Source organism: Orcinus orca, chromosome 7 (genome assembly GCF_937001465.1).
Source record: "Orcinus orca chromosome 7, mOrcOrc1.1, whole genome shotgun sequence".
Classification (NCBI taxonomy): domain Eukaryota; kingdom Metazoa; phylum Chordata; class Mammalia; order Artiodactyla; family Delphinidae; genus Orcinus; species Orcinus orca.
The window spans coordinates 105,594,319-105,617,979 of record NC_064565.1 but is presented as its reverse complement, the minus strand read 5'-3'; the positions used below and the strand labels follow the sequence as shown (position 1 = coordinate 105,617,979).

Genomic DNA, 23,661 nt, shown 5'->3' with positions numbered 1-23,661 from the left:
AAAAACAAAATACTGAGTTTTAATATCAGAAACTTTAGAGATCATAGATATCAAATCCATTACTTAAAAACAAAGTAGCATTAAAAAGTAGCTAACGCTTACAGTTTTGTTCTGTTGTCAGTAAGAACTTTCTAATGAAGTTTAAGCTAAGAAATACCAGCAGGGGGAGTGGGGATGTGGGGCGGGGCGGGGTCGGGGGGGAACGACGGGACAGAGGTGGCCACCAATCTACCTGATGTAAACTGCTAGACTTACAGGAGAGATTCAAGAACTCTTCATGTAGCTTACTTCTGGGAAACAACAGTTCTCAGAAGACATCCTTTTAGAATCTATAGTCTCTTTTCAGACGTGTATATTAATTAGACTTAGCCATTTACTGTGAAATTCCTGAAAGTTTCCCTCCAAGTATCTTCTGGTTAAACCAGTATTTTTCTTATAATCAAATTACAGTTGTTGGGTGGTTTTTCCCCCCCCAAAATCAACCAACTTTTTCTTTTTTGAAAGGATAACATTAAAACGTACTATTTTCCAAGTCACTAAACATGGTTTGGATTAGAAAGTAATTGGAAAGGGGATTCTACTTATTTAATTTCATATTCTGCTGTGGCATGTGACACCTGGCATCTGGTATTTTAGGAATTAAAGGAATTATTAAAAAAAAAAGAGAGACAGAGAGAAAAATGGGACTATGTACAGATTAAGCCAGTCTTATTAGATGTTTCTGAAAAGAAACAACTTTTATTCTGAATCAGTGATAAGCTACATATTCATATGCCACTATTTCAAGTCACAGTTATACTGATATCTCTCCTTTGAAGCGCTGAATAGTTTTTTCTAAATACTTTCCAAAAGTCATTTGAAAGCAAGTAATAATTCTAAAGATAAAGCATCAGAAACAAATTCTGTCCACCCAAGCTAACTTTAATGTTTAGATCACAACATTTTAGAGAGGCTCCATTTAATTTTTCCCTATTTTTACTTCTTCTTGGCAGTTTTTCAAAACTCTGTGAAAACTTAAACTATGACAAGAAAAGCATTCAAAACATAATACAAATATATACATGAATACATGAAAAGTTTAAAACAAAAAACACCATATTACAATATCTCCAAATACGATGTGTTCATGATATGGCCAAAAACTACAGGGTTACATGTCCTCAACACTCCCACTATCCTACGCAGATCTACATTCATACCTTTTCACATATGTGTATTTTTGTTTTGTTTTGCCTTCTTGGTGCCCAAAGTGACTGAGAATCAAGAAAATAACTAATATGACATGAAAAACATGGTACCTATGATTTTTTTACATCCTAGTCTAAACACATCTTAATTGGTGCAACATCACTCTTAATAATAGCCAAACAACGGACAAGCAATACATATGAAAAGACGTACTATATATAATACAGTATTTTTAGAATCACAAATAATTTCCACACTGACATTAAAAACCTGCAAATTAAATCTTAACTCACCTCATTATAAAGTTAAATGCTCATGTATCATAGTAAGAATGCTATTATTAGAAGCATTCTCAATTATTTCATTTTCTAGTGTAGAAAGGTTATGGTAGAAAAGATAAGGTGCTTTTTCAATAAGGTGCCAACAGACACTGACAGTGGCTGACACACACACCCAGTGCAAACTATCCAAGAAAATAATCCTAATTTGGAAATGAGATATATCACTAAACAGCTAGACTAAAAGTAGAGTGGGACAGAATAATTATCCGTGACTAATATGTCATAAACACAGACAACTCAATGTACATGTAGTCAATGAAATAAAGAATAACGTTCCATCCCTTTTCTTTTTAATTCTACCTTAACTTTTCAAATTGTGCCCAATTCTAAAACTTTAGTTTCCTAGTTTCCACAGCTGACTAGAAGACTCTGATATTCTGATGGTAAACTACCAGAGATGAATGATCCACTGGTGCTACCCTTGCTGTGTTTTCTTCTTTACTATGAAACCATAACCCTCTATTGCTATTTTGTTTCATGCAGGACCAACCAAACTTAATTTTTTTTCTAAGAAAAAATAAATATATAAAGAAGACACTGTCAGGCATATATTCACAAGGTCTCAATTTCTTAAAACATAAGTATGGGTATATTTATTTCTCTCAAATGCATACAAGACAATAATTACACAGCAACAAATCTTTTGTTCAACAATGATTTGATTCATAAGCATTTGAATTAAATTTACATAATTTCACATCCATACCCTTGCATGTTTAAATACTGTAAGTAAAAAAGCCCCCCAAATAACCAATTCTTGTATTTCCTATTTATCCCTCTATACATCCAAACTTTAAAAAGTTACAAACTGAACACTATACAGAACATACAAATCATGTTTAAAAACTTGAGGTTTTAAAATCACTGTTCCCCCAAGATGATTCAAAAAAGTCCTCATGCTGACAAGTGCAGTCCTAGGTGGTAAAGTAACTTGGAGGAGGGGAAGAAAGAAGAGACAGACACAAGTTTGCTGTCTTAATATTTTACTAATCCTGTTAGTTAAAAATGGTGATGTCATGAGAAATAACAGTTTAGGTTTAATATGAGGAATGGAGTCTGCCTCACAGTTTGAGACATGCATTTCAAGTATTTTCCTATTTGATCTGAGCTCCCTGCAGCAAACTGATGCTGAAAGAGAATAATTATTTTCTTCCATACATTCGCTCAATGTCCGCCTGGTAATGTGTTTTAAGCTCTTTGCGTTTCAGCTTGAAGGCATCTGTCACCAGACCAGTTTCAGGGGTCCACGGTTCAGGGCTCAAACGAATTTTTACTGGAATTTCAAACTTTTCCAGACTTGCTGAGACGGTGAAAAGAAATGTAAATGCAAGGTCATGAAAAATATACAATTAAAATTCTTGGCAAATAATTTAACTTCCTCAGTCTTTGAGCACTCATCAAAATGCAAAGCCAACAGCTCATAAATCTCACTTCTAAACAATCTATCCCTCAGAAATACAAGAAGAAACAGATTATGTATGAGAATTACAATAGCAAAATACTGCTGAGAAAATCTACATGTCCATCAATAGAAGGAGTTGGATAAATTATGATACAGGCATAAAACGTACAACATTCAGTCACTAAAATTGAGTTAGATCTATCTGGTATGGGTATATAAAGATACCTGCAATATATTGTTAGGTTTAAAAGAAGTTTTGTTTTGTTTTTTAACACTAGATAAACTTATATGCAACTAGATGTGTACGACAAGGGTACACACCAAAATAAACCGCATACTTCTAGGGGGCTAGGATCCAGGATTAAGGAAAAGGAAATGTCACTTTTTACCTTACACCTATTTGTTTTCTTTGAATTTATTTTTAAAAATCACTTTAGAAACTAAGAAATAATAAAGTTTAAACAGAATCTTGTCACTGAGCCACGATATTCGCCATGAGCTCTGAGGAAGAATGTCTCCTCACTACTGTGCTTCTCCCACACTGCTTGATACCAGGTAGGTCCTCAACAGTGGAAAACTGAAAGGGGGCGGTGGGGACGGGGGCGGGGGAAGACAGGGAAAAGAGATGTAGTTTTGAAGAAACACCTTTCCTTAAAAAGACTGATTTACTTCTCCAGCATTCATTTAACAAATATTTACCAGGGAAAAAATACTGTATAAAGTGCTTTACTAAACATTCTTTTAAAATACAAAAATGAATAGTTTCTGCTCTCAACTGGTATACTACCGGGAAACAGGTAAACACCTAGCCATAATAATGTATATACCTTAAAAGAACTGAATTAAAAGGTATAAGTGCCTTGGGGACAAAAATGATATATTAACTCTAACCTGTAAAAAGAAACAGAAATAACAAAGTTTTATTCTTCAAAGATGAAAAATATATCAGGAGTGGTTTCTAAGAGGAAAAACCACTATGAGAAAAAGCAGTAAGGCAGGGACACAGTTCTTAAGGGACAGGAGTCTGACACTACGGAGATGTGGGGAGACTCACAGGCAAGCACTGGAAGCCCACGTTCAGCTGTTAAGCGCTCAGTCGGCACCGCACTCTACGACCTGACTCAACATGACGTTAGTTAAGTACAGTGATATCATCTAGACCAGGTTTTAGAAAAATGAACAGAGCTACAACCAAATGACCAGGTGAAGAAATGGGGACTCTAAGTATAATTATGAGTATTTCTTCCCTATTTTGTTGTGAATATGCTTGTATATATGTTAAGCAAGTATTTTTGTTTTCTTCCCTCCTATTCTCTTATCACAATATATTAATAAGTTCACTTTATATCACAGTATTTAAGTTACAGGATATCAAAGGAGAAGAGTAAGAAAAAAATCAGTCAAGGGGTCTTCATCCACTTCTGGGGAAAAGGTTAATGTATCTTCAGTTGCACGCAGAACAGGTGTATAATGTTAGGTGTTACTGTCTTTACTTGGAAATTAACTATGGTGTAAGGAAATGTATCTGGGTGCCAAGCTGACAAAGGGTGGGCTGTGACAGTTTTATGCATCATCTGGGCTAGGCTAGAGTTCCCAGTTATTCAGTTAAACACTAATCTAGGTGTTGCTTTGAAAGTGGTTTTGTAGATATGACTAAGTCAGTTGAAAGGCCTTGAGAGCAGAGCTGAGGCACCCCCAAACAAGAAGCAATTCTGCCTGTGGACAGGGGCTTTGGCTTGTGCCTAGGAGTTCCAATCCACCTTTTTTTTTTTTTTTTTAACAGTCTGCCCTACAGATTTCCAGGTTTGTCTAGCCAGCCCCCAATAATCATGTAAACCAATTCCCTACAATAAGTTTCTTAATATATTTAACTTACTGATTCTGTTTCTCTGGTGTAAACCTAATACAGATTTTGCTTAAAAATGAAGTTGGATCCCTTCTTTACATCATATATAAAAATTAACCCAAAATGGATTAAGGACCCAAATATAAGGGCTAAAACTATAAAACTCTTAGAGGAAAACAAGCGCTATTTCTTTGTAACTTGGATTAGGCAACGGTTTCTCAGATGTGATACCAAAAGCACAAGCAACAAAAGAAACAAACTGTATCTTATAAAAATTAAAACTGGGCTTCCCTGGTGGTGCAGTGGTTGAGAGTCTGCCTGCCAATGCAGGGGACACGGGTTCGAGCCCTGGTCTGGCAGGATTCCACATGCCGCGGAGCGACTAGGCCCGTGAGCCACAACTACTGAGCCTGCGCGTCTGAAACCTGTGCTCCGCAAGAAGAGGCCACGACAGTGAGAGGCCCGCGCACTGCGATGAAGAGTGGCCCCCGCTTGCCACAACTAGAGAAAGCCCTCGCACAGAAACGAAGACCCAACACAGCCAAAAATAAAAATAAATTAAAAGAAGGCTCAACATTAAAAAAAGAAAAAAAAAATTAAAACTGTTGTGTTTCAAAGGCTACCATCAAGAAAAGTAAAAACACAACCCACAGGATGGGAGAAAATATATCTGATAATGGATTTGCATCTAGAATATATAAAGACTCATACAACTCAATAATAAAAAGGCAACCTCACTTAAAAAATGGGCAAAGAATCTGAACAGCCATTTCTCCAGAGAAGACATACAATGGCCATTAAGTACATGAAAATATGCTCAACATCATAAACCACCATCTGAAATACAAATCAGAGCCGCAATGAGAGGCCACTTCACACGAACCAGGATGACTAAAATTGAAAGGATGAACAATAACGAGCGCTGGGAAGGATGTGGGGAAACTGGAGCCTCATACAACGTTCGTGGGAATGTAAAATGGTGCCACCATTTTTAAAAACTGTCTGGAAAATATTTAGGAAAATATGTTCTGGAAAATAGCTTGGCAGCTCCTCAAAAGGTTCAACATAAAGTTAGCGGAGGCCCAGCAATTCTCCTCCTAGTTATCTACACAACAGAAATAAATAAGTATATCCACGCAAAAGCTTGCGTACAAATGTTCACAGCAACATTATTCATTAACAGCCCAAACTGGAAACCACCCAGGTGTCAACTGATGAATGGATAACCAAATATTACTTGGCAGTAAAAGGGAATGAAGTGTTGATACATGCTACGACAAGAAAACATGGATGCACACTACATGCTAAGTCAAAGAAACCAGTCACAAAACCCTATATATTATACGGTTCTACTTATACAAAATCTTCAGAACAGGCAAATCTATAGAAACAGAAAGATGAGTGGTCCCCAAGGACTAGGAGGTTCGAGGTATGGTGGGGAGTGGCTGCTAACAGACACGCTATTTCTTTCTGAGGTGATGACAGTGTTCTGAAACTGATTATGGTAATTGTACAGCTCTGTGGATATACTAAAAAACTATGTAATTGTATATACTAAATGGGCAAGTTGTTTGGTATGTGAATTATAATATATCTCAGAGCTGTTAACATATACATAAAATTTAAAAATAAAGCAAGAAGGCATATACATTTTAAATTATGCTTAATTATTGTTTCAGTATTCTACCTTACTTAGAAATTATGTAACTTTCTAATTTCATATCCATTAATTAACTCAATTTAGCATCAGACCAAGGATTTCAAGTTACCTAGAAAAAGTTGGAAACTATTTTCAAGCTGACATACTACAAAACACAATTACTGTTGAAATAAAGGGTCAAAATGATTTCGTCTGATTAACTATAAATGCAATTTACATTTTTCATAATCTTGAATAACATATCTAAGGAGAATAAAAATGCATACTTGTATTACCCATGACTCAGAAGGTACAGCTGTTTTTATGAAACCAACAACATTAAACAAAGTCTCTCTGCACTCACCCCTCAACACACACACACACACAGGCACACACGCACGCACGCACAAGGGGTGGAGGACACATGAGTTCAACCAACTACCAGCACACTAACAGTGTAGCAAAGAGTCCTGGACGGTTCACTGCGGGCTGGGGTGTCCAGGAAGCTAAGCAGGGCCTTGGAAACAGCTGAGAAGAGTGGAGAAAGGGCCAACCCAGAAAACAGAAGCTGCTGAGAAGAGGACATTCTGAGACATGTCCATCAGTGGTGGGCGTGGATGATTTCTGTGTCCCTAAAGGGGCTATAGTGGGGGACTGATAAGTACGTTCTTCTCCCTACTAATGGTGGGAAAATATGATTGGTTTCTAAGCAGGAAATGTAACCTAAGCCCTTGTAGCAAAAACAGGATAAGCAAGCTTAAGTAGCCTCTTCCCATCTCAGTTCTCAGAATCAGCTGAACACTCTCTCACCTGAAACAGCAGCTTCAGAGAGCACTTTGAGCACCTCATTCTCCATTTCGCAGCTGTTACACAGCTCCTCCCAAGTCCCTCGAAGTCCCCTCTTTCGTGCTAGTTCCGTTAGCTCCTTTTGATTCGGCACAACAAATCCAATGACGTAAGAATGATAACTGAAATAAAGGGCAACTTGGTTAAGGCACCACACGGCGTACACCGCGTTACCTGCGGTTAACTGGCTACGCTGACATTTAGCGATCAGCTCCTCACCATCCCAAGCAACACGCGTGAGGGCGTACCTGGTACCGCCACGCTTGCTGTCTGATTCATAACGCGCGGCGGTGCTCTGGCAGAATTCACTGCTAAAGAAACCTGAACCTGACATGTCATGATAAATTTCAACTATGTATATAACTGCTATGAATTATGCTTTTTTAAAAGAAAATTACAAAATCAGAAAATTCACCCTTAAAAAATCAGTAATTCACATCAACAGATTAAACAAAACTGAAAGCTAATGTAGATATGAGACTGTTTCTAAAAAAATTTGGCAACAAATCAAAGTACTGTGATTATACATATTTCTTCCTTTGTTATCGTGGGAATATGTGTTCTAGAGGAACTCCTGAGTATGCCCGCTGAAGGCAGCGACCTGAAGAAATGGCAGCGGCATCAGGAGAAGGTCAGTTCTGGTTAATATCACACATGAAAATCCAGAACTGTAGCATCACTAAAGAAAACACTTCATGACTAACAAAGGGCAGAATCATTTATAAACCAATGTAGTAAATCTTTAAAGTGGGCTGTACCTCAAAGCCTATTTCTAAATTGGTTCTCCTAACACCAGATTTTATCTTTTCATAATAAGCATTATGTCAACTGCTGCAGTAAGGGTCCCAGGCTGGCCAGAAAATATCCAATCATTAACCCTGGAGAATGATTGCCACATGCAATACTGTTATGAAAAAATGTAATCAGAGTGCCAATCTGAAATTCCAACACATTTCCCAAGAGTGCATTTCTGGGATTTTAACTTTAAACTCTCCTTCCCAGCTGCCTCTATATCATCGTGGGCTCGAGATGCTATGTATGAAGCCACAGCTTAACATGGCTTAAGGGGGAACGGAAGCCCACACCTGGCTAGGGTCCCAAGCAGGCTCAAACTGACAGGGGGTGGTAAGAACGGAGCAGAGCACTGCTCTCTGACCCCACCCCCAACTTCCTTCTTTACTCGCCTCTCCTCTGGACTGGCTGTGGGAAGCTTCCCTGTGCAGGGCGACAGGTAGCAAGGCAGCAGGGAGGAGGATTTTATTTCCTTCCCCTTCCTGTCACACAGAACACCGCACTGAGATGTAAAACAGAAAACAGGGACAGAAGATAAGGAGAGGAGCATCACAAGGGAAGAATCGCTAACGGCCGTAATGAGAACAGGCCGTTCCCAGAGACAATGGATAAGAAGGAAGAGTTCTTGGTATCACTTTACAAAGAAGGCCGGCATAGAAAGGAAATGCCAACAGCACACCAAATGTTTTAAGTAAAAGTAGCATAAATTCTACTTTCTTACCTGTTTGCATATGCACAAATGTTATCTATTAGTGAGAGATTCTTCAAAGCTGCCTCCACTTTCCCAAGAGAAACATATTCTCCTGCCTGCAGTTTTACAAGGTCCTTTTTACGATCTGCACAAAAACAAGGCCGGGAGGGGGGCACATTGGAGGACAATATTATTATACCTTTAATGCATAGAAGTATTGGCCATTCCCTAAGTAATTTGCTATCAATTAAGTTCACTATAGTAGTTATGTAAAATTAAAAACACATAAAATTAGGCCCTTATTTTTGTACAACTAAATATATTCTTTTAAAGAACTAGATTCTGATTAAGGGACCCCATCATCAGGGCTTCAGGCATGTTCTGCTGAACAGGTTCTGTTCCTGGTATACATTAATACCAGAAAGGTCAAGAATATACTCAATGCCATCTGAAAGCTCACATCCTACCTGAAGAGAAGCAGGACGAAAAAACGTATCACTTTAATACGATACAGTAGTACTAGGTGTTAGGACTCTCCAACCTGCTGATTTTCAAAGAATTCCCGCAAGTGAGGCCTGAGCTGAGTCTTGAGGGAAGACTGAGCAGTGGCCAAGTGGAAGAACACTGGCAAAGAAGAGAGCTGTGCCAGCTTGAATTACTGCAGCTACAGGAGGAGGAAAGGTTTTCAGCGGGAAAGCAGCCAGTGAGATGGGGGTTTAGTAATCACGTGGCGGCAGCAAGAGGGTGCATTCAGCAGGGGTAAGCCTAGCAACAGAAAGGAGTTTCTTGCAATAGGGTGACAGAAGGTGCAGGCCTGACCTACGATCACAGAAAGAGGGACAGACAGGAAAGAATGATCTTGAGGCATATGTCATGAGGTAAAGCAGTGGGATGTGGATTAGATATGGGGAGCTGACTGAAGAGGTTCTCATCTCCTGCCAGTGTCTAGATGGCACGACTGGGATAGAAGTGCCATTAACTGAGAGAAAGAACCTAAGAGGAGAAGCAGGGAAGGTATTTCTCACCCACAGGTCCTAGTACTGAGCTGCCAGGCCTTCCTTAGCTCTCACAGGCAAGGGAAGGACATGGTTCTGACAGGAAAAGAGCTCTAATAACCTCTAGATAGCAAAGAATTCACAAAAATGAATATTCCCTATTAAGAACTGGACTCTTTAAGGATTATCTAGTAGTAATTAAAAATACCACTGCTGGGCTTCCCTGGTGGCGCAGTGGTTGAGAGTCCGCCTGCCGATGCAGGGGACGCGGGTTCGTTCCCTGGTCCGGGAAGATCCCACATGCCGCGGAGCGGCTGGGCCCGTGAGCCATGGCCGCTGAGCCTGCGTGTCCGGAGCCTGTGCTCCGCAACGGGAGAGGCCACAGCAGTGAGACGCCCGCGTACCGCAGGAAAAAAAAAAAAATACCATTGCTGTTGAACAGACCTTGAGACCTCATAAAAGGTCAAGCCTTATAAATTCCACACAGTCCCTATTGTACATTTTTATATTCCAGGGATAATGCAGAGACCATACCAACACTACATAAAGATGAATTCTTACACTATTAAACAGCTTCTCTAAATATATAGTCTCTCTTTTGAAAAGCTATTTTGGAAACATCCACTTAAAGAAAAAAGTATTACTTCGCTTACCAATAATCTTCAAACAACCATCAGGGTCAAACTCTCCAATATCTCCAGTACAGAGCCACCTCTGTCCATTTTCATCTTCAAAAAAATCAGCTTTTGTTTTTGCTTCATTTTTGTAGTATCCCATTGTCACATTTTGGCCACCAATAATAATTTCACCCCTAGGATGTGGTTTGTCAGTATTAAAGTATCCACCTAACAAACACAGAATAATTTAGAGTTAATTCAACATTTTTATCCCTGCGTGCATCGTGTGAATATTTGAAACTATTAGTTTCTAAATAGGGACATCTGATTTTGATCCAATCAGCGTTTCCCAAAGGAAATAAGGCAGGCACTATGAACAAAATTCATCAACATAAAACTAGTTGCAAATTTTCAGCTGCTTAACCCTAAGCACTTCTGCTTTCAAACTACTATTCCAAGAAAAAAATTAAACTCAAAAATCCAACATCTGCTGTATAAAATAATTACATATGGACGACACTGGTCAATTCCTTTAAGGATTCTGTAGAGATTCTTAAATATCATACTAGTAACTGATAAAAGTGTTAAATTGTGCATTTTGAGAATAAATCTCCGTATAAAATCAAATTACTATATATTTAGAAGATTTATTCCTTACAGATAATTTCAGAATGGTTCCATGTTTAAGCTGATTAAACATTTTCACTAGTTCTGCTAAAAGAGAGCTGAAAAATGACACCCAAGCCTTAGACTCTCTTTGCATAAAAGAAAAGTGCACCCAGACAAATCAGAGATAACATGTACATGCTAATAGGGTCATATAAAATTTTTAAGAAGTGACTAGTATTTAAATGGCATGAGCAATACATTTTTATGTAATTATAGTAAAAATTTCCTTCTGATAATTTTGGGTTGAAGCCCTCGGAGAAGGGAAAGAAAAAAGAAAAAACAGGTAAAAATCTTCAGTTTCACAGAATGAATTATATGATTTTGTTTCTACAAAATATGTTCATTTGTAACTTATGGGCATTATTTATTTAGCACATTTCTCAAGTTTTTCCCATAATTCTTATTTGCATTTATGTAATAAAGTAAGCAAATAAAAACAATTATAATTCTTTGAAGTCATCTTTGAAACAAGCAAAATAAATGCATTCATATAGCTCTAGATAAAATATTTCTATTATAAAGGACAAACGTGAGCACTTGTGGGTGATTTTACACTCTAAAGTAAGGAAGGAAATGAAGCACAATTCTAAAGTTTAATATTATACAAATTAATGCTCTGTGCTTAAAAGAGGTTATTACCTTCCTCCCAGTTCTTTAATTTGATTTCACAGCAAACTAATGGCGCTCCCACTCTGCCAGTATTGTAGTCCCACACTAAAATGCAAATGAAAAAAAGTATTTGATTATAGTAGTTAATAAATCGCTTCATTTTTTTAAACTACAAAAAACCAGTGATTTATCCCAAACCTTAGATATCCCCAGAGAACCCTTAAATGCAGAAGTAGCACATTGGTGAAGCAAGCTGTGTAGCCCACACTGAAATGTTTTGGTTTTTTTTTTTAATCTGAATTGGTTATAGACATTTAAAAATCAAGACATTTTACAAAAGAGTATGGAATCTCCGAGAACAATGGGCCCACATTTCCAGCACAGCAACAACTGTAGCCCCTATCAGACGGTGCAGGCCTGCTCCAGTTTCCCCAGATCCCTTACCATCACATTTTCTTACACCAGGGCCCACTTCACTCATTTAAGTAGCTGCCTGGTTCATGAGTTTGTCTTCTCTATCTTAAAGGATAAAGGAACACAATGGTTTACACCTATTCTACTTTCTTACTAGACTTAACAGATCTGCAGTACAAATAACCTCTCCAATCTTCTCCCATGTACCACTATTTCAAACTGAGATCTCTGAAGCTTCCCTCACATCAGCTTATACTATCACACCCTATTTTTTCATAAATTCATATAGTAAGAGTTCAGAGATCACACTGGAGATTAAGATTGTTAACTTTCAAGGATCTGGAAAAGAACCCACCACTATTATGAACTACTACTGCATTATGTTTCCTCTTCAAAGAGCATTCAAATATCAGAAATGAAAGGCTGATATTTAATACTTTACAGACTTATTTACACCATAAACTGTAACTGATTAATCACACATCCAATGGAAACCTTAAAAATGGAAGCAATTAAGGCTCTTCAGGGACCGTATATGCATGTTTTTAAGATTGCTTGTCTATTTTGTGCAAAACAAGACTTAGAAGCAGATTCCCAAAATATATAAAATATAGAGAACGTAACTGAAAACTGGAAAATACAGAAGTAATGCAGGATAAACCTGACATAAGAATGGTGCACAAAAGCGCTCAAGGTAAATAGGGGAAAATGAAAAGTTAAGAGGTTTAGTGTCTGTCAGTATCTAGAAAATACAAAGGAGGAGCATAGTTTTATCTAGGACTGGAGACAAAGTACCTTTCTTCCATAAAAGGGCATATAAGGCACTAGGGGAGTCATCTGGGAACCACTCAGGTAATGGACTGCCCCCTCAACCCCGTCACCATGATAAACTCTGGAAATTAGATTCTCTAGACCGGAATCTAGTTTCTCGTTGCACTTAACACAGACCACCCACCCCAATAAACATTTCTGAATTTGAGCCTTAATAAACATACCTAAACAACTAGAAAATACACATTAATTTTTCTACATAAAAAGAAATTTAAAAACTGATATAAGATGATAAATGTACACAATACAGCCAATGCTTGTGACAAAAACTTCTTTTCTAGAAAGCTAAGTAGTTTGTTTTTTGTTTGTTTGGTTGGTTGGTTTTTTTGCAGTACGCGGACCTCTCACCGTTGTGGCCTCTGCCGTTGCAGAGCACAGGCTCCGGACGCACAGGCTCAGCGGCCAGTGCTCACGGGCCTAACCGCTCCGCAGTATGTGGGATCTTCCCGGACCGGGGCACGAACCCGTGTCCCCTGCATCGGCAGGCGGACTCTCAACCACTGCGCCAGCAGGGAAGCCCAGCTAAGTAGTTTTTAATACTATCATAGTCTTTACCATAGTCTTAATTCGAAAACTCCTCTAGATGAATTATTGACAATGAGATACACCTAATACATTCTAAAAACATATCAATAATCACACTACTTGGGATTTACACAAATATTTTAACTGCTCTTCTATATATCTGCAAAAAACAACCCATACTAAAAAGTGCCTGGAGTTGCACCCCAGCCTCTGTTGGACACACCACTTTGTAGATAACACTAACCTTCTGTAATTGTTCCAGCCCCACAAGATTCAGTGAGTCCATATCCCTGACCGACAGGACAACAAAAACAGATGTTCATGAATCTCTGTGTGGTTGCAGAAAGTGGAGCACCCCCACACAAGAGAAGCCGAATATTTCCACCTAGCAAGCTTCGAACTTTCCGGAAAATAAAGCTTAAAAAAAAAAAGAAAAATCAATCAGATAATCACAGAATTTTAAAGCTGAATGGAATTTTCCAAATCATTTAGCCTAATCTTCCAATTCTGATACACAGGCACACCATGAAGATATTTAGAGTGCAGTTCCAGAGCACCGCAATAGAGTGAATATTGCAATAAAGCAAGTCACATGAATTTTTTGGTCTCCTGTTGCATACAAAAATTATGTTTATACTATACTATAGTCTATTAAGTGTACAACAGCATTACGTCTAAAAAGCAATGTACGTACCTTAATTAAAAAACACTTTATGTTAACAAATGCTAACCATCTGACAATACAGGGTTGCCACAAACCTTCCACTTGTAAAAACACAGTATCTGTGAAACGCAATAAAGCAAAGTGCAATAAAACGAGGTACACCTATATGAGATGTTGAGATTAAGTATCTTATCCAAGGCCACAAAGCCAATTTAAGAGACTCTCTTGACCCACTACTTAAATCTAAATGTTTATTCAACCAAGTTTATTCAACCAAGAACATGTGATTTTTCTCTAGTAATAGTTGAATTCAAAATTGTCAGGTTTAATTTTATATAGTAATGGAAAACCCTTGCTTATGCCCAGAGCAACTAGTTTTATATCATTATATAATACATATTATATTAATACTGAATAATCCTATTGTATCTTCATAAAATTTAGTATGAAAAGTAAATTATTTTTTTGCTTTCGCTTACTTCATTAAAGATGTATATGTATTTGTATACAGCAATTTAACTCTTTAAAATTTCACTAATTCAAGTTGAAGTATCTGGTAAATTAAAAAAGAAAACAATTCAAACATCTAATTGATGTGTTTCTGAAAACACACTAATTAAAAAGATTGCTTACCACCTAGATGAAAAAGGGGGAAGGGTTTTGTTTTGTATTTTAATAACTTTGAAAAAAGACCAAGAGGCAATCATTTATTTATATATATATATATATATATATATATACACACACATATATATATATATGTAAATAGGCTTTACAAAGCAATTCTGTATCTCACTGGAGATATGAGTAAAAGGCAGGAAAAAAAATTATAAAGTTTTAAATAATGTGAAACACATATGAAAACTACATTAACGTTCCCATAAAAAATAATTTGAATGTCATACTTTAATTTTCTAATTTCTAAACTATTTTATAGTTAAATCTACTTATTCTATTAGTGCCATGGCGGGGGGGTGGGGATGACAGGTGTGTGGTAAAACTCATTTAACACTTTAAACACAAAACATTTAATCATATTTGGTTGCCATTTTATATTCATATTGAAATAAATATAAAAGCAAAGAGAAACTTCTCAAAATAATTAAAATCATATTAAGTGTCCACAGAAGACATAAGCACACATTTAACACAGTAAAATTTTTAGTGAAAATTTTTTTCAAATAACCTTGCAATCTTTTTTAATTGTTCATATTCTTATGCAAGATGGATTTTTTTAGAGTCCCTTTGACTTTTTAAGATAATTTTTTCTTATAACTATCTCAATTAATTGGGCTATTAATGTGAATAAAATGATCAAGTTATCAAGGAGAGGGAGAGCCTTTACTTACCTATCACACAGCGGAGTACCATGCCCTTTTGAAATCTGTTCCATTTTGTAATTATAGGCGAGAATAAACAGTGTGCGTTGAAAATTACTCATTCCATTCACTTTATTCATGACATTTTTGTAGATCCGATCCATGATTTCCTAGATGTATAAAAATGAGTTAATACAGTCAATAATGCTATCAGCTACCTTATTTAAAATCTTAACATCAGATTACTATTTCCATCAATAGAGGCATTTTAAAAGATACATTCTGTCAAGAATAAACTTTTAAAATACAGCCACAATTTGTTTAAAAATGAGATTTCTGTAATTTTTAATAGATGCTCATGAGTAGTAAAAAAAAAAAAGGGGGGGGGGCAGGGAGATATTAAAAACCTTAGGGCAGTAATATGCCATTATTGATTCTTTATACTGCTTTGCTCTTATTTATTCTGAACTAAAAACTAAACTCACTAAATAAATGAACTATATAAAATTAAAAGAGAATTTTAAAAACCATTCTATCTTATAAAGATATAAAGTACTACATTCTTTGCTCACAACAAGACCATGGGGTTATTTTGGTTGGTTGTTTGACTTTTAATGCTGCATCCATGAAAAATTTCCTTGTCTGCACTGTGTTTTGCTTACTATGCCTATTCCTATGACATATACTTTAATGACTTGAAAGAGTTTCTCTCTATAATTTTAAATTATATTTAATATTTATGTGAACCAAAATTTTAAAGAAAGATAGTACTAAGGAAACTATATACCTAATGAAACTCCAAAATTACTGGTCATTTATATTTGACTTTGGAATAACTAAGCAATTATGCTTGAATGTGAACACTCAGTATCCAATTATAATTCCCAACACTTTCAAACAAAATCAGAGAGCCTCGTAAAATTTACATTAAGGGAGCAGAAAATCATTGCTATCCCATTTCTACTGATCTTATTCCCAGGCCCCTCCCTATGCCTGGTATTAAATTAAGATGCACAGTGCTGCTAGGGTAATTCAAAGTTGCACCAACTTCTCTGTCCCTTTTTTTTTTTTTGGTGTCTAGGCCAGACTTTCCCCAAGGACTCGGGAGATATGATTTGCTTAGAAGGAGGTGATCTCAAACCTTTTCTCCTATCTCCTGCTGGGCTTCAGGTTTCTACCAATAGCAAACAGATATCACAAAAATGATTTGAGCAAGAAGCTATTTAGGGAAAGGCACTGACAATATCATATCAAAGCTGAAACTAAGTTGATTGTTTAATAAGCAAGAAAAAAAAGATAAAACAAGATCAAATAAATACTGTAGAGCTCAAGGTAACATAGATAATGAATAAGGAATAAATCCTACATAAACTACCATGTCAACAGCACCTTTTCCACTAGCATTTACTTTCTGTAGATGCTTTTTTAGCAGGCAATATTGATTAATGGTCAATTCTTACCGGGACAGCTGCCATCAGTGTTGGTTTCAATATGGATGTATCCCCTTTACTTCCTTTTTTTATTTTTGAAGACTACAGAGAGAAAAAGTTATCTATATAAAGTGATCTTTATTTTAAAAATTCAATAAAACTCTTAAAAAACACATTACAAATTAATCATTTTAATTCACTCATATTCTAAGTAGCACTTAAAAGGCAAGTTCCTTTAGAATGATTAACTGTCAGCCTTACAATATACTGTCATACTGAATGAAAATTGTGTTAAAGATAATTATGATTTTTTAGTATCTCAAATCACAGAATTTAATTTACCTGATCTGCTAAAGTCTGTGGTGAAGAGTAGCCAATGCAGCATCCATGAGAAAGACAAACAAGCTCAGCACTTAATTCTAAAACATGGGCCAGAGGCAGATACCCGATGTAAACATCCTTCTCCCTAAAAGAAAAGGGAGATACAGGAAGCGACAGTCAGGTGCTGTTTCTGTGAAAACGGGAGCGAGCTTTACCCTCAGGGCTCACTCTGGGCTCTTTGTGTGTGCATGCGCGTGCATGCGCGTGTGTGTGTGTGTGTGTGTGTGTGTGTGTGTGAGAGAGAGAGAGAGAGAGAGAGAGAGAGAGAAGAGACAGACAGACAGACAGAGACAGACACTGAGGGTGTCAGGGAAAAGAACTGTAGTACAGCTCAACCTAAAGCTGAGGCGGCAGACACTCTGAGGAAGTGGCTCCTGTTTCCAGGTCCTCCTGGAAGGCACTCACTAACTGTGCGTGCTGCAGAAGCAAGGCACCAGGACAGAAGAAATATGGGCTTGGAGGGGGGAAAAAGAAAATGAGGGTTCTTGGAAGGACAGAAGAAATTCCCCCAAGGAGGAAATGGTCTTTAAAGCTAATGGGCTATCAAACAGGAGAGTTCAAATAGGATCCACAACCTTCTGCCAGGAATCTCAGGATGAGATTCATGTTCTGAGAGTTAAATTATACCTTACGTAATAAAATGTATATGTATACATATCCATATATTTCAAGAACTGCTCCCATTCCCAGAAGGAATTAGTTGCTCTTACTTTTTTTTTCTAAAAGTTATGCACACACAAGAAAAATTTCTCTCTCCATCCCCAAATTCAATTCCACAGTAACATGTGTGTGTATAATTTCTGTGCACCCAACCACTGCACTAGATCAGTCATCACAATATTGATTCCATCTCTGGGAATGCTAGCTTTACCACCCCTAAAATTCGCTCCCGTCTGGTTTCCTCCATTGGTCTCTTTCCCATCCCAGTATACCCACTCTCCCCCAGTACTACCGGAATGTGTCTTAAAAAGAAAAATCAGAGGCTGAATAGAGAAGCTCAATAAGCATTTATTGGATATATTATTTGTTCACTTGAAGTATAATATTTAGGTATAAAAATGACTATGAAGGTAACAACACCAACTGATTAAAATAATTTAAGTCAGTTAAAGTTTGCACTTTTAAAGTAACAAGTAAATATTAACAATGATGTCTATCAACTATACTTTAAAACCCGCAACTAGGGCTTCCCTGGTGGCGCAGTGGTTGAGAGTCCGCCTGCCGGTGCAGGGGACACAGGTTCGTGCCCCGGTCCGGGAAGATCCCACATGCCGCGGGGCGGCTGGGCCCGTGAGCCATGGCCGCTGAGCCTGCGCGTCCGGAGCCTGTGCTCCGCAACGGGAGAGGCCACAACAGTGAGAGGCCCGCGTACCGCCAAAAATAAATAAATAAATAAAACCCAACTATAAATATTTTGTAATTTTAGTGTCCTTTTCTTGAAGAAATACCTACTGTAAACAGCCTCTGAAGGACTAATTTAACCGCGTAGTAATAAATGACACAAACGTTAATGTAACAACAGACATAAATACTGGACTACCCCAAATTTATTTACTATGACATACCCCAGGTCTGGAATCCTTTCCGCCATCCCAGTTATACCAGCAATAAGGTTACTATGGGAGATCATGACCCCCTTTGGAAGTCCTGTGGATCCACTTGTGTACATGATTACTGCAATATCTGAGGGCGCTGGTTTGCTATGAGGTTTGTTTTCTGTATTGGAGAAGAAAAGACACACATACTTCTGAGAAATTTAGCTGTATCACCAACTTTTTCATAATCATCTGTTTGTCTAACTGAGCTAACAACTATTAATTGGGTTCATACAAGCTCAACAAAACAGATCAAGTCCCTGCACGTAAGAGATATATGCTATTGGGACAGACATAAACAAATCTATAATGTTATAAGAGCTATAAGAGAAAAATAAAGCAGGGCAAGGTGAGAAGATGTTAGGAAAAGTGGCAGGAAATGAAGGTGAAGTAGCCGCCAGCACCATATCATGCCATCTCAGAGGCCACGCGAAGGACTCTGGATTTCACTCTGGGTGGAAAGCAATGTTACTTTCAACAGAGGCTTGTCATCACCTGTGACAAGGATCACTTTAGCTACTGTGTGGTTACCTAACTTAAAAAGGAAAGAAAGGAGGTACAGGGAGAGAAAAAGCCATTCCAGCAACTCAACTAAGAAATAAGGGTGGTCAGACGAGGGTACCTAGACATTTGCTACAAAACGTTCTCTGCTTCAGAGCGGTGAAGTTAACATGGCTATACTTGGAATCCTGGATTAAAAGACACTGTCCCTCATTTGCACAAGCCTAAGAACAGCAGCCAACATCCTACAGAGGTGACACAGTAAGAAAGACTAAGAGAAGTAGGTCATGGATAGCACTGGTGATCTGCCTGAATTAATCTTGGAACTACCCTAAATGCGGTCTTCTTAAATAAATGAGGAAAACATTTTAAACACGTTCCCAAGTGAACTCTTTCTCTCCTACCTGTCAAGATATATTTCTTGACAATTGTTATCATTCAAGTTCTTGCTTCCTAATCCGCCATTCACTCCTTCATCCCATGGCACCATTCTCCTCTGCCACCAGCACTTAGAAGCTGCTCTCTCTGACGTGACACTGGCTAAGAAGTCCAACGGTGCTTTTGCAATCCCCGCATCACCGGACTCCTCCAGTGCACCTGGTCCTGCTGAAGACTCCTGCCTCACTGAGGGGGCTCCTTTCACTCGGCTCCCACGAACCACACGCTGCGTGTCTTCTTCCTTCTTCTCTGACCAATTCTTGGTGGCCTTTGGAGGTACCATTCTCTGTGGGTGACCTCACCTACTCCCACAGCTTTAATTAAAATTTGTTTCTAGCTTCTAAATCTTTTAACTCCAAATTAAACTCCAGCGTACTAGACTTGTATAGGCCACTCCCCACTACAAAGCTACATTTGCATGTCCCACCAGCAGGTAAATTCAACATGTCCAAAATTAACCTCAGCATAACCCCATTCCCAAGCTGAGTGAATGTTTACATCTAATTCATCACTATGTTTCCAACTATAAAGGAAGTACAGTCCCACCATCCTAACAGCTTTTGTGATATCCTTAAACATCAATATATTCTCTAACATCTTCTGACACTTATTTGAGAGTGGGAATTTCCGGTTACCATGCCTGGGTGTGCTAGCTGGAGGACAGAAAGATGTCCCCTCTGGAAACAACACAGTTAGAGCAGAAAGTAAAAGGAGGAATGCAGGTTTAGACACTTTACATATCTGTTAATACTTACAGATAATTCACATAGGGCAAGTTTAATGGCATTATTTGTTTAAATTTGTTTAAACAAATAATGGCATTATTTGTTATCTGGTTTAAACACTAACATTTAAACCAAAGAGAAAAAGGGAAACGGGAAAACTGTATAATGTAAAAGGTACTTTAAATTAACTTCAAATAAATACTACTTTTAGAACATTTTAATAAATTAACGTTGTTTTTCCTTAAGCTTTTTTTTTAAAGGGTAGATGACAGTATACCTAGAGTGACCTTTCTTCCCAAAGTGATGGCCTAGGAAACTAGTCTGTCACTTGATCTAACTTTAGAATCAAATATCTGGAGCACTTCTGGAGAACACGGTCACTGTAGAACATGCATGAGGAACTGGGAAACCGCCACATACCCACGCTGGCCTTGGCTCCCAGAGCCTGCACTGCTGCCATGGTGTGCACGATGACGCCCTTGGGGAACTCAGACCAGGTCGGTGGTTTACCGTCCACAGTGATGATGTGCCGCAGGCATGGGACTAGAGAAACTATATCCTGGAAAAACACAAGCATTCGTTGTATTCTTCATTACTCTTCATTAAATAGCTTGACAAATAGCCCAGGACACAAGAAAAGCAGTTTACCATATTCAGCAAATTGTTAATTTCTTGCCTCAAAAAAGCAAGAGTAGGGTGTAGTGGTACGAATACGCCTTTTTTCAGATGGAGAACTACTGGTCTGAAATATAAGTTACTGTTTTATGACATTAGATTTACTGTGTGTACCCTTGTTCTTTGGTAAAATCTTAATCAATAAAGTCAGTTCCTTACAAAAACGGGCATGTAAACACACACTGCCTGAACTACAGGGTAGCCAAACACTCCTCATGCTTTTAAGAGGCAAATAAAGATACAGGGGGAGAGGAAGGGAATCCTCTTATAAACTTGTGTTTAAAAAAAATCAGATATTATTGTTTTCACAGAGTTGTCTGCAGACGAAAGAAACCCCTTCTCCTGTAGTTTTGTAAAGTCTTTTTCTTCCCTTTAAAAAATTCTGAAACTTGTAATGACTCAAATGCTTCAGAACCAAGTGAATTACTAGTTTAAAAATAATCCTTAAAAATTACAAATTTATTGAAAATAGACTAGAAAACAGATGAGCACAATAAAGTTGTGATCCCTTCACCTTTGACATGGACACATTGACAATTAATTTGTAGCTCTCTGCGCTGCTTATACACAAATATATATGAAATCCACTTTTTCTTTTCTAAAGGAGAAGAATAAAGTATGAGAGTCCCACAAAGTTTACAGAAATATTAAGGATTTTAAAGATCATAAAAGAACTAAGTATCAATAATGAGCTCATGGCACTGAAAATTCTAAAGTACAGGACAGTTATTAGAAAACTAGTTCTCACCTTCAATTTTGTTTGTAAGAGTTCTTTACTAGTAATGATGTTGGTCACCTCTGTTTCATTTAATCCATGAACAATTGCTGGACCCCCTAGAGTAGCATACAACGTAACAACTACAGGGAAAAAGAAGGGCAAGTCAGACATTTGGACATTTCATGGAAATACTAAAAGGAATTAAATAAAGCCTCTGACCGTGGATGGAACATACTAAACCCTAAACTGTTAGATCCACAGTTTGTGATCTATTCATGCTGTCTTTCTAAATTATTTTAATATATTAACTAACATTATGCCTACTCACCCTTCTATAACTTCCCCCCAAAATTGCAATATTTTAAAATTCAAAATTTTTTTATTTTATTTTGTTTTGCCTATAGATGCTATTCTGAGACTGTCATGTTGAAAGGAATTACATTTGACTTCTAAAATGTCACAGTCTTAGTTGTTAACTACTTGATACTAAAATATGAAAAATATACCAATAAGAGAACACACTGAATGTCATATTTAAGATATTACTTGTTAAGAACATAGCATGAACAAGTGGTAATACTGCTTATGCTAAAGTAGAAAAATCTAAAGAAAGACATTCTTAGAAATGTCAAAATTAAATAATGATGATGAGGATGAAGAGAATTTTTATTTGCTTTCTCCCTAACTCAAAAAAGGTAGACTTAAAGTCACTGTAAGAGATAATTAAATCTTCTTAGAAGAAACATACTGTAAACCCAAACCTGTGACAACAAAAAGGTATGCCAGTTTAAAAAAAAAAAACAGCAGAGGCATTTACAGCAAGAAATCTGATAAAAGTAGCTTTTCTGTTTCATCTGAAGGATAAGCAATGTCCATATTTTGCATCATATTTGGCACCAAGACCTCTGAACTAAGCCTCCAGGACTACCTCACAGACTGAAGCACCACAACTTCCACAGGTTGTGTTATAGTTACAACATAAAAATTATCATTTAACGGAGCAGCTAGGTTTGAGTATTGGAAGTGTTTTAGAGGCCAGCTGTTACTGACAGAAGTGGCATAACAAGATGACACTAACTTCAAAAGAAAATTCTGAGAGGGGTAGCAGAGCAGTGACCCACAGGTACAGATCTAGCTCCCCAGACCCAGAAAGTCTGAACAGGTTCAAGTTCCCTTACTATACATGGTATAATTTGTTCCACGACTGGTTCCTTTTCCAAAATAGATCAACAATTCTAAGTGGTAACAAAGAGTTATCCACTGATTGGATACAAGGTAAAAATTAACATCAGAATCTTAAATCTCTTGGGAGTAAATATTTATAATAAAAAGTGAGTATCATCTCTCCCACATTAGGTCCACGCTTTGAGAAGATAAGAAAGTCCACGTACGCTGAAAATTATACATGAAGCAGGCCTGTGCAGCGATCATCCACTCAGCCCTGGTTTCACAGAAGATGGCAATGTTGGTCTTTGGTTTCTGACCCAATATCTGTAAGCCATTTCCAAAATTAAAAGCGCTAACGAAGACATCTTCAAAGGACAGCCAATTATAGTTCCCAAGAATAACCTGATAAAACAGAAAGCATACGAATGGTTTTCAAATTAACCAAGATATTAACTTCTAGAAAGAAGCCAGGATGTGTTCCACATTTTGACAGACCAGAAAGCTGTGTTTGTATATAAGCTATTTTGTTCTAACGAAAAGCTGGAAAGTGAGTTTCAAGTGAAAAGTCTATTTTTAAAATTAGCTCTTTTGTGATATCTTCTATGACAACTCAAATCTTTTGCCAAATCTTTAACTGTAATTT

General features: G+C 37.4%; 1 protein-coding gene across 5 annotated transcripts in view; it reads right to left on the bottom strand.

The window, feature by feature from the left end:
- ACSL3 (acyl-CoA synthetase long chain family member 3) overlaps positions 1 to 23,661 on the bottom strand; it is a 139,863-nt gene that overhangs the window by 52,084 nt on the left and 64,118 nt on the right. For 3 of the 5 annotated variants that reach the window (XR_007478243.1, XR_007478244.1, XM_033426717.2), the window contains exons 3-14: positions 23,243 to 23,420; positions 21,882 to 21,991; positions 20,879 to 21,017; positions 18,765 to 18,915; positions 17,161 to 17,284; positions 16,849 to 16,920; positions 15,419 to 15,558; positions 13,650 to 13,822; positions 11,666 to 11,740; positions 10,394 to 10,585; positions 8,776 to 8,890; positions 7,227 to 7,384 (exon numbers count right to left, since the gene is read on the bottom strand). Coding sequence is in view for 3 of the 5 variants with exons in the window: in XM_033426717.2 (XP_033282608.1) it covers positions 7,227 to 7,384; positions 8,776 to 8,890; positions 10,394 to 10,585; positions 11,666 to 11,740; positions 13,650 to 13,822; positions 15,419 to 15,558; positions 16,849 to 16,920; positions 17,161 to 17,284; positions 18,765 to 18,915; positions 20,879 to 21,017; positions 21,882 to 21,991; positions 23,243 to 23,420 (1,627 nt within the window). In the remaining 2 variants the exon portion in view is untranslated. Of the gene's footprint in view, positions 1 to 900; positions 2,830 to 7,226; positions 7,385 to 8,775; positions 8,891 to 10,393; positions 10,586 to 11,665; positions 11,741 to 13,649; positions 13,823 to 15,418; positions 15,559 to 16,848; positions 16,921 to 17,160; positions 17,285 to 18,764; positions 18,916 to 20,878; positions 21,018 to 21,881; positions 21,992 to 23,242; positions 23,421 to 23,661 lie in introns of those variants that run through there. The other 2 variants (XM_004262651.4, XM_012532085.3) reach the window with 1 other exon arrangement.